We start from the raw sequence: 16,065 nt of genomic DNA on the forward strand, positions 1-16,065 counted from the left end.
AATCACCCCCGGTGAATTCCACTCGATGTTATCATCAACGTGAACGTAAGAGGATCCACCCTCGAGGTTCACACTTGAGGGGTTGCAGGACAGAGCCGTAACGGAAGTGGTTAAGGAGGAAATCACCCTTGATGACCTCGACCATATAGCTACACTATAGAGATCTCATCAGGAGTGATGTAAGAGGTTCCACCATCGGCACTCGATGGTAACTCTGCAGAGTCGTACAACTAGGGGAAAGTGATGTGCGGTGCCGGGGCCTGGTCGTCGATCATGTTGATCGAGTCATTGAACATAAGGCGAGGCAACTAGGACAAGGTGGGGGTCACTGATGGATCACTAACCAACCTATACTAAGCAGTTTAGGATAAGCAGGTAAGGTAACAATAAGCAGGTAACAAAAACAGGCTATGCATCAAAGTAGGATCATACTGAAAACAGTAGCAGTTCTAATGCAAGCATGAGAGGGAAAGAAATGGGCACTATAGGAATGCTCAAGGGGGGATTGCTTGCCTGGTTGCTCTGGCAAGAAGGGGGGGTTCATCGTCGACGTAGTCGATCACAGGGTATCGGCGGCGGTCTCGAGGTCTACCGGAAAGAAGTAACGGAGGGGGGACACAAGTAAATAATAGAGCAATCAAAGCAACACAAAGCATAACATGGCAATACGTGGTGCTAGGGGTGACCTAACGCGGTAGGAGGTGATACCGGCGAAGGGGGAAAACATCAGGGAAAGTATTCCCGGTGTTTCGCATTTTCGGGCAGATGAACCGGAGGGGGAAAGTTGCGTGTTCGCTATGCTAGGGATGCGTGGCAGACGAACGGGTTGCGTCTCTGGATTCGTCTCGTCGTTCTGAGCAACTTTCATGTACAAAGTTTTTCCATCCGAGCTACGGCCTATTTTATATTAAATTTAAAAGATTTAAAATCATTTTACAGATTTATTTAATTATTTAAAATCAACATTATCCAAAACAGTGCATGCTGACGTCAGCATGACGTCAGCGGTCAACGTTAACCGTTGACCTAGTCAACCTGACGTGTGGGCCCCGTGGGACCCACCTGTCATTCACTGATTAGGTTAATTAGGGTTAGTTTAATTAATTACTGTTTAATTAAACTAACAGGTTAATTAGATTAATTAAATAGGATTAATTAATTAATTAATTAATTAATTATTTTAATTATTATTTATTTATTTATTTTAATTTTAAATCTTTTTTTAATAAACATTCTAGGGGGGTTGGGGCCCCACATGTCATAGGGCCACAGGCGCTAACGGGCGGTGGGTCACTGGCGTCGGGCGCTGGGGCGCGGTTGCGGGCGCCCGAGCGAGGGGAAGCGAGGCGAGGCCAGCGGCAAACGCCGGCCAGGAGCGCGGCGTAGGCGACGAGGGGAGCGGCGCGGTGCGCGGAGCAGCAACGCGGTGGGGGGGCGGCGGAGCCGCGTTGGCAAGACGAGGAGGAGGGCCACGGGTCGTATGAGGTGGAGCGCGGCGGTGCAACGCGATGGCAAGGCAGAGGCGGAGGTGGCCGCAGGCAGTGCGGGGCGATGGCCGGTGCATTGGGGCCGGCCATGGCGCGGCCAGCAGGGGGGACGACGTAGGGCGGCGATGCGGCGCGGAGCAGCGTGGTCGTGTCCAGGCGCGCAAGCGAGAAAGGCACCGACGTAGGCGGGCACGCGCGTTGCGCGAACCGGGCGTGGCGTGGGCCTGCGCGGGCGGGTGCGAGCACGGGTGCGGCTAGGCAGGGCGCGGCCGGAGCGCGCTCACGACGGACAACGGGCGGGGCGGCGCTAGCGACGGGCACAGGGGAGAAGGGGGTAGGTAGAGTGGTTCGGTGTCCTCACCCCCGTTGCAGGGGTTCGCCGGTGAGGCTCGACGGAGTCTGACGAGGAGGAGGTCGAGGACGGCGCGGCGACGTTGAGGTCGGGGCGGCGTGGCTTGATGCGGGCCGTCGAGGGAGAGGCGGGGAGGCGTCCGGTGAGGTGGCATCGGTCCAGCAGGTGGCGGTGGTCGGCGTTGGTGGCCGGGGCGGCACCTGGCGGCGGCGGCGGGGGCGAGTGCCCCGATCCCGATCTAGATCGGGGTAGGAGAGGAGCGTGGGGATCGTGGGGGGGAGTAGGAGGCGTTGAGGGTGGTGGGCTAGGGTTACAGGGATAAGGGGAAGCGGGAATGGGCCGGCCTAGTCGGCCTGGCGGCCAGCTGGGCCGGACGGCCCGGGGGGGCTCCCTTCTTCCTTTTTTTATTAGTTTTCTATTTTTTACTAGTTTTATAAAATACCAATGAGCACCTAATTTAATAATACTAATTTGTCCACTGCCATAATATTTTGGCATACTACCAAATTAGCTATATTATTATAACTTTATATAAGGCATTAAAATAATTAATTTTGCCCACTGCTTGGTTGTTTTGTGCATTTAAACATTATAAGAAAAGTTGGTTTCACCACAATAAACCATCTATGATTTATTTGCTACACTTGAACATTTTAGATTTGACTTTTGAAAACTTTTACCGTTTGACTTTATTTTAAAATTTGAATTTCGAAAGGGTTTTGAATCAATGCGAGTTTAACATCAGTAATCGAGGTGACGTGGCATCATTAGCAGAGGGTTACTGTAGGTTAATTATCCGGGCATCACAGCATACAAAGCTATTCAACAAAACAATAAAGAAACTTTGAAAATTTTAATTTATTTAAATTAACAATCTGATCATAAAGTGACAATTCATCATATCCCAATAAACACATCACTGATTACATCATATGCATCCCGACCATGTGATGCAGCTCATGAGAACTTTGTATTGAATCACAGACAAAAGATGCCATCTAGCAACTGCTATGGATCCTAAGGTTCTAAGGAAACTACTCACACATGGTCTTGGAGATAGCAAGGTTGATGAAGAAGCCCCCGGTGTGGATTCCCCCTCCGACAGGGTGCCGAAACAGGCCTCCCCTCGGAGCAGAAATTTGCGGCGGTGGAAAAAATCGTAGAAAATTGTTTAGGGGGGTTTCGCGAAATATCAAATTCGGAAATTCACTTTGGCTCCTAGGTGTATATGCACCCATTGTCTAAATACACATTCTAAAAGGTTAAAAAAATTGAGAAAAAATCCCACGCGTAAATCCGAACATTATATGTGTGTGCACCAAGTTTCGATGAAAAGGGACATTGTTTGTGGCTTATGTAAAAAAGACAATTTTCGATGCTTGATTACAGCTATTCACGAGGCATTTGTTTATCATTTTTATACATGCCACAAAAAATGTCCTTTTTTCACCGAAATTTTGTGTGTGAACATAGGATGCCCGGATGTTCACGTGGGACATGTTCTTGAATTTTTTTACATTTTGGAATGTGGTTTTTATATACATTGCATAATATGTATATTTACACCTAGGAGGCGATTGCGGAAGAATGGATGGAAGGCGGTGCAGTGGGGTGCCAACTGGCCACCTGATGCAGGTCCCTAGCTCCCCCCTAAGGTCTCGGTACTTTTTGAAATCTTTGTGACGCAAAAAAATTGTATTAAACCCTCAAGGTTTTTTACCTTCATATATATATATGAAAATTTTGTAATATAAAAACATACAGAAAACAACATCTGACTTTGAGCGCGGGATTAATAGGTTAGTCTAGAAAAATAATATAAATTGATATTAAAATATTCAAAAGTGATATTATAATAGTATAAAACAATAAAAAAATCATAGATACGTTTGAGACGTATCAATGCCTCAAAGAACCAGCGCACGACGACAACAACCATCGTCAATGAAAAAAAGCGTAAATCAAAAGTATTACATATGAACGCAGACAAAAGAGGACGAGATCCACGCAAATCCACCGAACACAAACATCAACGGAATCCCGCGAGATCCGCTAAAGACACACTCCCATATGCCCTCTAACAACGCAGGACGCATCATTGGATGGGAACTTGGCGGAGAAAACTTTACTCCATCTTTAGAAAGTCGTCATCATCACCTCATCTTTCTAAGTCAGACACAAAACCTAAACAATCTTTAAAAAAATATGACCCTCCTATCGGCAAAGACCAGAAACCACCGCACCTCCATGACTGCGAGGCCACAAAAGTCATCAGAAAAGGCCACACAAACAACAAGAAGAGCAATTAAACAATACGGAATGACATTTAAGAAAGAAATATGTACAACATAAAAGAGCATCCTCTAGCAAGAAATGGGGATCAGATTGCACGTGTCCTCTGAAGATAACGCCACACCGAAACGGAAAATATAAACGCGGGGTGACAAATCCGACATTCCGGCCAGGCTTTCACCCACCAAAATTTACTGCGCACCGCGCCCCAACGCCAACGCGCCTCCCCTCCTTAAAACCTCTGATCCGAGGCCATTTCCGTCCCAGAAATCACAACGGGCCAATCCGCCATTAAACCCTAGGGAGAAGAACGCCCCGAAAGAAACCGATGCTTAGCGTAGCGAGAGGGAGTGCAGCTTGGCCAGTGCCCACTCATCCCTCGCACTCGCGCTGCGCCTTTTTATGGCTGCCTCTTTTGACCTTTTCCGTCTTTTTCCCTTTGATATATCCCGCATCACTAAAGCACACCGCAGGCAGGCAGGCAGGCAGCAGAACCGCCTTTGTTCGCTTTCGTCGTCCTCGCCCAAATTCCCATTGCGGCTACTGACATTTGTCCCCCCATCCCAGCGACCTCTCTCGCACCCGTCCATCCCTCTCGCCGTCCTATCTGCCGTAGTTCTCCGTGGTTTCGTTGGCCCGCAATCCGTTCCGCCTTGGGCTCCTGGTATGCGTTTGCTTGCTCTGTCACTCAAAGCTTTGCTTTGGGACCATCTTGAGTGACAGACTATTTCTTCAGTCTTCTTGTTGTTGCTGAACTGATCCGGCGATTGGTAGCTCAAAATCATTGGTGTTCATTTTGCAGACTGGTTTGGGACCTCGAGAGGATTCCTTGATCTCTCTGCTCTCTGCTTCTCATCTTGTTCTGGGTTTCCAGTTTAACATTTTTCTTCTGAGGAAATCTTGGGCATCTCTGCTGCCTTTCCCCTCTCCCCTTTTCAATCAACCAAGCGAAAAAGATTGTTCATCCTGAGCAGAGGAACAGTTCGACTGGGAAATGGCTGAAGTAAAACCGGAAGAGATGGTCCACCATCCGCCCATGGATCAGCTGCAGGGGTTTGAGTACTGCATAGACTCGAATCCTTCCTGGGGTCTGTGCCATCTCATCTCTCAACCGTTGGCATGTTGGATCAATCGGTATCTGTTTCTTACCCTGAATATTTGTGGGTCTCGCAGGAGAGGCAATTGGTTTGGGGTTCCAGCATTACATACTGTCCCTGGGAACTGCTGTGATGATCCCCACAATGTTGGTTCCTCTAATGGGTGGAAATGATGTGAGAACTTTCTCCCCCTTTTTCATGTTTGCTACACTCCTTGGTTAATTTGGTACAACATATTATTATTTTTACTGAAAAAATGTTGTTTGTTTGTGTGTTTACCAAAGCATGACAAGGCGAAAGTGGTTCAGACACTGCTATTTGTGACTGGGATAAAGACACTGCTCCAGACACTATTTGGCACTCGCCTTCCCACTGTCATTGGCGGCTCATATGCATATGTTGTTCCAGTCCTCTCCATAATCCATGACCGAACGCTTGCACAAATAGCGGATGGCCATACCGTAAGTATTAAAATGTTCTTCTACATTTTCTGTCTTGTAACAAGAATCATGGCAACTCGAATACGCCATCTCACTGATGCAAACATCCATGTTATACATTTCAGTTTACCTTTTTGTTCTATCTGCAGAGGTTCCTACAGACAATGAGAGCGACACAGGGTGCGTTGATAGTGTCGTCAAGCATTCAGATAATTCTTGGCTATAGCCAGTTGTGGGCAATATGTTCGAGGTACAAGAAACTCCCACTTCTCCTTTAACTGCTAGAATTTTCAGTCCAAAAGTTTAAACATTTATTTCTTGGCTCATGTCAGAATCTTAGTGTGTTAAAAATCTTATACTCAACCTGACAGATTATTTGCTTGAATTTTAGCAATTAGCATGTCATATTAACATGTGTTCATATACTGGACCAAATATGCGATTGTGGATATTTCTTGTTGCTTTTTTATTATATACTATCCTGGTCCCTGCCACCCTCCGTTATCCGTCCACTTTATGTGCCCATCAGTTTGAATAGTGGGGGTCACTTTAGATAAAGCGTAATATGCCGATGTGTTAAACAAAGGGTGGGCAAAAATATCCAAAAGCTGTTGGAACATGGTAACTACCTTCGCATCGAAGACAAGAATAAGAACATTAACAGTATGATATGCTTGTTGCAGGTTCTTTAGCCCACTTGGGATGGTTCCAGTGGTTTCATTGGTGGGGCTTGGCCTTTTCGAGAGAGGATTCCCAGTGGTAAAAGCTCTAGTGGCCTTACTTTTGTTCTGTTTAGCTCTAGTCACTTTGATGTTTGAAACTGATCACACTGGAGAATGGGGCCCCAGCTACTTATTTCTTACTCCCTCCGTTCACAAATATAAGATGTTCTAACTTTTTTGTAAATCAGATGTATATAGACACGTTTTAGTGTGTTTGTTCACTCATTTCAGTCCGTATGTAGTCCGCATTGAAATATCCAAAACATATATTTGTTAACGGAGGAAGTACAATTTTAAACATTCTCTGAGTTGCATGGCCTACCTTGCTAGTTTGATAATATAGTTATGTATTGTTTACTTGTGTACCAAGTTTATTTGGAGCATGGATCTCTTATTGATTGGCACTTTAGCAACACTAGCCAATAGATAATATTTATTGCTACATATGGTAAGATGCACTCAGTACCAGATCATTTCTGTCTGTTTTAGTATATTTTAAAGTGTTCCTGGAGCAATCTTCAATGTCACTGAAAATATGTTTATTTTCTTAGTTTACCTCTATTATTTATAAAGTTAATAATTGTTCATATTTACTCAGGCAAGATCTCGTACTCTGTTAACTTGCCTTCTTTTTCTTGTAAAAACATTTAGCACCATGAGATTTATGTTGTCCTATACTGAGTTAATTCAGGAAGGATATTTTGTCAGGTTGCAAGCTGTGTGGAGATTGGCCTTCCGATGCTTATCCTATTTGTTGTGTTTTCCCAATATCTCAAGCATGTACATGTTCGGCATGTTCCGATTTTGGAGAGGTTCTCATTGCTGGTGTGCATTGCTCTTGTCTGGGTCTATGCCCACATTCTAACAGCAGGTGGTGCATATCATCACACTGCACTGCACACCCAGATCAGTTGCAGGACAGACCGTTCTAACCTTATCTCTTCAGCATTATGGTTTGTAAACCGGCTTGCATATCATTTGTTCATTTCCACATCATATTACATATCTCAGTTTAATTTTTTTACTCTCATAAGGATAAGCATCCCATATCCCTTGCAATGGGGGGCACCAACATTCAATGCAGACCATGCATTCGGCATGATGGCTGCAGTGATGGTGTCGCTAATAGAGGTACCATCTCATACTTGTCGAATACATGATTTCTCGAAGATTTTCTCAATATTTTTATATCCACCTGATTGGGTTGAAACCATTTGAGTTCTTCAGTCAACTGGCGCATTCAAGGCTGCTGCCCGGTTGGCAAGTGCAACACCCCCACCAGCATATGTCCTCAGTAGAGGCATCGGGTGGCAGGTTAGTGGCTGCATTCTCCTATCATCTTGTAGAGTTTTGTTAATATGTTAAGTCCAGTAGTTCTCATGAATTTGAGTATCAACTAGAATTGTCAGTGATTTGGTTTTTTACGGTTGTAGTCTTGTAGAACTACTCCCTAGTCACCACTGAGCTTTTCTGAAAAGAAATGAAACTTTACAATGCATGATGACTGTGCATTCAGGGAATAGGTACCCTACTGGATGGGCTATTTGGCACTGCGACTGGCTCTACTGTTTCTGTGTGAGTGCATCTGAGCTTTCACCCTAAGAATGTTCTGTTGTGGCATGCCTAATATTATGCAGAATTTTTGGATGCAATGCAGTGAGAATGTTGGTCTTCTTGGGTCTACAAGGATTGGCAGCAGGAGAGTGATACAGATTTCTGCTGGTTTCATGATCTTCTTCTCCATATTAGGTAATTAAGGTTTCTCTTGAGCCACGAGCACGCATTTGCATTGGATTTTTCAGGTTTCTGAACATGTCGATGTTGTAGGAAAATTCGGGGCACTTTTTGCTTCCATTCCGTTTACAATATTCGCAGCCATATACTGTGTTATGTTTGGAATTATTGGTAAGTATCCTAGCAGGAAAAGTGGAAGATGTTTTCCTTTGTAGTTTCCTGAGTTCTCTAGCTAGATTTGAATAGCACGAATAATTTTGCTCGTTTGTTGTGTCTCCAGCGGCGGTTGGGCTATCCTTCCTACAATTCACCAACATGAACTCTATGCGCAACCTCTTCATCGTTGGTGTTTCACTCTTTCTTGGCTTATCGATACCAGAGTACTTTTCTCGGTATCTGACAGGTGCTCAAAATGGCCCGGCGCACACGAAGGCTGGATGGGTTCGTAACGTCACTTACCCCCACACCCCTAACTTGTACTAGTATGGACTCCCACAAGTCCACTGTCTCGAGATTTGAATTTGAAATGACATTTGCAAAAATGTCCAATCTAGTATCTGGCACAAAATAATAACACAAACTTAACTGATGGTAAAATGTTAGGAAGTTAATATGTAGTATGAAGTATTAACTCATACACTAATTTAGTACAGCAAAGATGATGCACAGCTTGTACACCACATTGCAGAAAGTTCATGTTCAAATCTACTCATACATTAATAGTGCCTTGTCAATGTTGTCAAAATGTCTCTCATCTCCATGCAAGAGTCCTATTTTGCATCATTTTGAAGTTGAGTTTGAATTGTATCATCCCTGACCTTCGATGCAGTTCAATGACTACATCAACACCATCTTCCCGTCCCCGCCGACTGTCGCTCTCATCATTGCTGTAGTCCTTGACAACACGCTAGATGTCAGAGATGCGGCGAAGGACAGGGGGATGCAATGGTGGGAGCGGTTCAGGACATTCCGAGGGGACAGCAGGAACGAAGAGTTTTACACCCTGCCCTTCAACCTCAACAGGTTCTTCCCACCATCTTGAGCAGAAGCTTCCAAAGTCCGGGTACTGCAAGCAGAGTACCAAATGAAGAAACCTTTGCATCCCAATACGGCATGTTTCTGAATTCTGATAAAAAAGAAGAGGAGAAGAGAAGTAGAGATGATAAGACCCGCATGCCGTTTTACTAGCGAAGGATGGAGGAATTTCCCTTCGAGCTGTCCGATTGTACATAGATATTTGTTTGCGTAGACAATGAATAATGCTAGTTTTTGCTGTGTGCAATGTAAGATCTCATGAAACATTTGCGGACAGATGAGGCACATTGTTAGCGGTAGTTGAACCCACCGTAGAAAAGGGTATTCCAAACAAGCAAAAATTATAGCATGCCCCCAAGTGAAATGTGCCATTAATCCTTGTTGGCACACATCCGCGATATGCTGCTCAGATCATGTCGGCGTTGTTGCAATAAGACCCTCGTAAGAGTTAGTCGGTTTACGAGCGGTCAAGGTAGGTTGATGTGGCACCCACGTGGTCGAGTTTTCCCTCGTGAACCGATTGTGGCCTTATTTGATCAAATAAACGAGTTTATGACCTAAATTTAACCACTTACTAAGTTATTGGCCTAAAGTGTGTGATCAGATTGAGATTTTTAAAACTGTGCAGTCGGATTGAGTAAATGGACCAATGACTCATTTCACTCCATTACTCCTAAGACCGGCACACATCGGTTGTCATGCCCACTTTTGATGAAGAAACAACAATACAAGTAAAAGTGTACACCCCGTTGCGGGATCCAACCACTATATGTCATGTCTTGGGTTTTCATCCAGATAGTATGTCTGAGTAGACTTTAAAACAGTGCCTTCAACAAGAACACAACGGGTAAAGCACCGTCATTGCCAAGCGCAACTATCAAAGATCGGACCTAGAGTTTTCACCTTGGAGCTGGATACTCGGTACTCAAAACAGCACCACAAAGCCGAAGCCACCTTGTGTCGCTGTCACCCCCCTTTGCAGAAGAAGGCGTCACGGAAGGGGTCCAACACACCATGGGCATGGGAAATTGAAATCCAAACCTTTCCATGGCATTCGTTCCTGGTGGTAGCCGCTCATGTGCATATGCTTGACGGGTCACGCGGATATCATGCGGCCGGTCAAATCTATGCATACGAGCACAAGACTATCGCAGAACACGGGGATCGAACGTCGCCGGAAACTACCGAGGCCGGCGGTAGCAAAGCACCAAGCCATGGCGGCAATTCCATGGACGCCACAAGCCGTAGCGCCATTCCACACCTGCACATATTCGTGTCGTTGTTGTTGAAAATATGAGCAAATTACTACGAGATTTAATCCGAATAAACAGAAGAGAAATCATGACCACAGCAGCAGACATTAAACTAATCATGCGAACTAGCATAGCAGATGAACATATCACATCTAGGGCACATACTAGAAACATGAATTCTACCACAATCTCGAACAAGAAGAATAGAATCACATACGATGCAGCGGGTGCAGCACCGCCGGCGTTGACGTTGTCGCCCATGTCGTCGAGGACGAGGTTGCCGAGGTCGGGGAAGAAGTCATCGTTCGCGAAGTCGTCGCTGCCAGCAGTCGCGCGAGTGCGCTCCCCAAAAACCTGATCGCCCATCTCCCGTACAGGATCACGAGAGGCGGGGTTTCGGAGGCCTGCTGTCCCTTCTCGCGGTGCACGCCGGAAGGAGGGATGGAGAAGACTTGCTTGGCGCCGCAATGATCTGGAACGGTGGTGAGAAACCATATGAAGTGGCGGCGGCTAGGATAGACGTCTGCCTGACTATATAGTGCGGGCCGGGTAGATCGTGGGAGTAAACCCCACGTCCGAGTCATCACGATGCAAAAGAATCGGAAACGGTTCAGTAATTAACGCGTCCGTTAATTATTAATTAATGATTCATTAATTTTCCCATGCAGCAAAAATATAGACAACGTGCATGCTCTGTCCTTGGCTCGGCTCAATCCCGCAACCCGCGGCGCGTTGCATCGTGACGAGGCGAGGCGTGGCGTGGCGTGGCGAGGCGAGCGAGGAGGAGGAGCGCATGTGTAGGTCTCCTCTTCTCATGCTTATACAAGTGGTTGAAGAGCTCACCTTATAAAGAGGTGCAACTCTCTCTCAACTTTCGGGGTGGGAATAAACTTTAGCCTCACTCACTCCACTCACATGTGTGCATGAATGAGCCAAGAGAATTTGAGAATTTTAGTTGGGCTTTGGGCCAAAGGCCTACTAGCAAAATTCCAACAATCCCCCACAAAGTCTCATTGGCACATCTCATCATTTAGTTTCAAAACATTGTTTTATATATCGGTGCTTAGTGGAGACTGTGAAGTTGAACTTCCACTTAGAAATTTATGCTACACTAGATCACAACTTGAATAGTGGACTATGCCTTGAACTACAAGTTTTCTGTGAAACTAGTTTCACACAAATTCTTAATCGATACTGGGCTGCCGCAAGGCTTCCCCACGGGTGGAGCGTATACGTCATACTCCAGGGCCTTTCATAAATTTATCAGAGAACACCCAGTTCTCACAGACTGCGACGTTAACAGTCAAATTCATATAGGTGTGTTCCTCAGAAGATGTTCTGCAGGACAACATCTCTGCTTACCCGAATAAGCCACTTGGAACACATTAAGATAAGTATCAACCTGCCATGCAGATCAGGAGAGTATTGCATCTTCACGGAGTGGGATAATTAATATAGGGATACTCTCCTCCCAGCTGACCAACAGCTTGTCTCTCATTTCTACTTCACGGGATCTCCGATCACATAGAGTGGGTTACCACTATGGACAACTCATGAGGTGGGTCTCAAACCCATCTCCATCGATGCATTATCTATCACATTACGTGATAGACCCTTTGTAAAGGGATCTGCCAAGTTTTTCGACGTTTGGATATAATCCAACGTAATAACTCAGGAGTTCCTCAATTTTCTGACAGATTTTAGTCTTCTCTTCACATGTCTTGAGGACTTCATATTGTCCTTAGAACTGTTTATCTTGACGATCACAGTTTGATTATCACAGTTCATCAGGATAGGGGGTATTGGTTTTTCAACCATAGGTAAGTCCATTAAGAGTTCACGAAGCAACTCTGCTTCAACAGTGGCAGTGTCTAATGCTGTGAGTTCTGCTTCCATAGTTGACCTCGTTAAGATGGTCTGCTTGCAAGACTTCCAGGAAACAGCGCCACCACCAAGTGTAAAAACATAACCACTTGTGGCCTTAATCTCATCAGTATCAGATATCCAGTTTGAGTCACTATAACCCTCCAGTATCCTTGGATACCCGGTGTAGTGAATCCCATAGCTCGCGGTGCCTTTCAAATAGTGCATAACTCTCTCAAGCGCATGCCAATGATCGTCTCCCGGTTTTGACACAAACCGACTCAGCTTGCTCACAGCAAAAGAGATGTCAGGCCTCGTGGCACTCGCCAAATACATAAGCGAGCCAATAATCTGAGAATACCTCAGTTGATCTCTAGCAATCCATCGATTCTTTCGAAGCAACACACTAGCATCATATGGAGTTGGAGAAGGCGTGCAGTCGCTATACCCAAAACGACTCGAGACCTTTTCCACATAATGAGACTGAAGCAGTGTGATCCCACCATTCTCATCTCTCAACAGCTTGATGTTTAAGATAATTTCAGCTACTCCTAGATCCTTCATCTCAAAACTGCGAGATAAGAAATCCTTAACCTCCTTGATTAAATCAAGTTTGGTTCCAAAGATCAATATGTCGTCGACATACAGACAAAGAATAACTCCTTCGCCCCCACCATAGCGATAGTACACGCACTTGTCACCATCGTTTACTACAAAGCCGACAGCAGTTAATGTTCTTTCGAACTTCTCATGCCACTCCTTAGGAGCTTGTTTAAGGCCATATAAAGACTTTAATAACTTGCACACCTTTCCTTCTTGACCAGGTACTACAAAACCATCTGGCTGATCCATGTAAATTTCCTCCTTCAACTCTCCATTGAGGAAAGCCGTCTTAACGTCCATTTGATGAACGAGAAGACCATGGGAGGCAGCCAGTGATAGTAGCACCCGAATTGTGGTCAGTCTAGCCACGGGTGAGTAAGTATCAAAGAAGTCTTCATCTTCTTTCTAGGTATAACCCTTGGCCACAAGCCGTGCCTTGTACTTTTCAATCGTACCATCAGGTCTAAACTTCTTCTTGAACACCCACTTACATCCTACAGGTTTGCACCCATAAGGAGGTCAGTGATCTCCCAGGTACCGTTAGCTAAGATGGAATCCATCTCGCTACGTACAACTTCCTTCCAGTAGTCAGCATCAGGAGATGCATAGGCTTCTGAAATAGTTCTGGGTGTGTCATCCACGAGGTACACAATGAAATCATCACCAAAAGACTTTGCAGTCCTCTGTCTCTTACTCCTCATAGGAGTTCCATTGTTACCCTCAAAAGGATTCTCAACGTGTTCCATCGCAATGGTGGGTTCAGGAATTACAGTGAATTTCTCACTAGATGGAGTATGTATCTCCTGATTTGATGAACTCGACATATCCTTCATAGGAAATATGTCCTCAAAGAAAGTTGCATCATTTGATTCCATAATCGTACCAACATGCATGTCCGATACCTCAGATTTTATTATCAAAAATCTATAGCCGATGCTATGAAAAGCATAGCCCAGAAGAACACAATCCACGGTTTTTGGTCCAAGCTTGCGCTTCTTGGGAATTGGTATATTGACTTTCGCCAAACAACCCCAAGTACGTAGGTAAGAGAGTTTCAACCTTTTCCTTTCCCATTCCTCAAATGGAGTCATGGTCTTATGCTTTGTGGGAACTCGGTTTAGGACATGACACGCAGTCATTAGCGCCTCCCCCCACCATTCCTTGGATAGACCCGAAGTGTCTAACATGGTGTTAACCATATCAGTTAGAGTTCGGTTCTTTCTTTCGGCTACCCCATTTGACTGGGGTGAGTAGGGAGGCATCCTCTCATGGATTATACCATGTTCCGCACAAAACAGATCAAATTCATTGGAAAAATACTCTCCACCACGATCGGACCTAAGCCGTTTAATTTTTTGATCAAGTTGGTTCTCTGCCTCAGCTTTATAGTTTTTAAAGAAAGTCAAAGCCTCATCTTTTGATTTCAGAAGATACACATAACAATATCTAGTGGAGTCATCAATCAACGTCATGAAGTATCTCTTTCCACCTTTTGTCAACACGCCATTCATCTCACAAAGATCAGAATGTATAAGCTCTAGTGGCGCCAAGTCTCTTGCCTCTGCAGTCTTATGGGACTTGCGAGGTTGCTTAGCTTGCACACATACTTGGCACTTGGAGCCTTTGATAGTAGAGATTTTCGGAATTAAATTCATATTGGCTAACCGCGTCATGCAACCAAAGTTAATATGACAGAGTCGTGAATGCCAAATATCAGACTCATTATTGTGGCAAACATTATTAATAACTTTAGTGCAAATATCTGACAAAGATAGGCGGAACAAGCCTCCGCACTCATAGCCTTTTCCAACAAATTGTCCACACTTAGAAATTACAACTTTATTGGATTCGAAAACCAACTTAAAACCATCTCGACATAAACGGGAACCGCTAACAAGATTTTTATTGATGGACGGCACATGATGAACGTTCTTCAGACGCACAGTCTTGCCCGAAGTAAACTTCAGATCGACCGTACCAACACCTCGAACGATGGCATGTGACCCGTTCCCCATCAGCACGGGTGAAGTCCCTGTTGCCTGGTAAGAAGAAAACATGGAGGCGTCAGCACAAACATGTACATTGGCACCGGTGTCAATTAACCAATCAGGGGATTGAAATACTGAAAGGATGGTAGGAAAAATACCGTACCCTGATTCCTTCATATCAGTATCACCGATGACAACATTAGCGGACTTGCCGCTCTTCTCATGTTCGCGCTCCTCAAAGCGGTTAGGACACTTTGGAGCCCAGTGATTAGGATTACCGCAGACATGGCAAAGTCCCTTCCCCTTCTTATGATAATTCTTCTTGAAGTTGGTAGAATGTGATGGCTTGTTCTTTGTATCAAACTTGCCTTTGCCCTGAGTTTTGTTCTTATTGTTTTTGAACTTGTTGGGCTCGGAGTTCTTCTTCTGTACCATGTGGGCACTAGAACCTCCCTCAGCAACTCGAGCACGTGTGTCCTTTGCTCTCGCCTTCTCTTCAACATCAAGAGTACCAATGAGATCCGCAACGGAAAACTCCTGTCTCTTGTGTTTCAGGGAAGTAGCAAAAAATTTCCATGAAGGTGGAAGCTTGGCAATGATGCCTCCGGCAACAAATTTGTCCGGCAACACACACTTGAAGTACTCAAGTTCTTTTGCGAGCGACTGTATCTCATGAGCCTGCTGTACAACAGGGCGCTCATCAGTCATCTTGTAGTCATAGAATTGCTCCATGACGTACAACTCGCTGCTGGCGTCCGAGGCACCAAACTTGGCCTCGAGCGCAGCCCACATGTCCTTGCCGTTGTCAAACGACATATACGAATCCACAATGGAGTCATCAAGAACACTCAGAAGAGCGCCTTTAAAGAGGGTATCGATCTTCTCAAAAGCTTCCAGCTATGCTGCACTAAGATCGCCCTCAGGCTTGCCCTTGGTGGCATCATAGCAGCCCATGGTCTGAAAACAGTAGACTGCTCTCGTGCGCCACCTCTTATATTGCGCCCCCTTAAAGGCAGGCGGCTTCAGATGCGCAGCAAAACCACTCGGAGTAAATTGCCTATCATCGGGTTTTTGGATTGATGGAAATATGAGCAAATTACTACGAGATTTAATCCGAATAAACAGAAGATAAATCATGACCACAGCAGCAGAGATTAAACTAATCATGCGAACTAGCATAGCAGATGAACATATCACAT

At 45.2% G+C, this 16,065-nt stretch overlaps 1 protein-coding gene across 2 annotated transcripts; it reads left to right on the forward strand.

Moving 5' to 3' along the window:
* The first annotated feature begins 4,445 nt into the window (after nucleotides 1-4,445).
* Nucleotides 4,446-9,517, forward strand: LOC119301287 (nucleobase-ascorbate transporter 2-like). 2 transcript variants are annotated; one of them, XM_037578237.1, is made up of 14 exons: nucleotides 4,452-4,795; nucleotides 4,934-5,219; nucleotides 5,305-5,402; nucleotides 5,513-5,689; nucleotides 5,818-5,918; nucleotides 6,352-6,427; nucleotides 7,099-7,343; nucleotides 7,425-7,521; nucleotides 7,618-7,704; nucleotides 7,907-7,965; nucleotides 8,048-8,139; nucleotides 8,218-8,295; nucleotides 8,405-8,565; nucleotides 8,954-9,517. In XM_037578237.1, the coding sequence occupies exons 2-14, from the start codon at nucleotides 5,126-5,128 to the stop codon at nucleotides 9,164-9,166; spliced, it is 1,578 nt and encodes a 525-aa protein (XP_037434134.1). In that variant the 5' UTR covers nucleotides 4,452-4,795; nucleotides 4,934-5,125; the 3' UTR covers nucleotides 9,167-9,517. The 2 variants fall into 2 exon arrangements, with proteins under 2 accessions (XP_037434133.1, XP_037434134.1); XM_037578236.1 differs by having other exon boundaries at nucleotides 4,446-4,795; nucleotides 7,099-7,521.
* The last annotated feature ends 6,548 nt before the right edge of the window (nucleotides 9,518-16,065 follow it).

Source organism: Triticum dicoccoides, chromosome 5A (assembly GCF_002162155.2).
Source record: "Triticum dicoccoides isolate Atlit2015 ecotype Zavitan chromosome 5A, WEW_v2.0, whole genome shotgun sequence".
Taxonomy (NCBI): Eukaryota; Viridiplantae; Streptophyta; class Magnoliopsida; order Poales; family Poaceae; genus Triticum; species Triticum dicoccoides.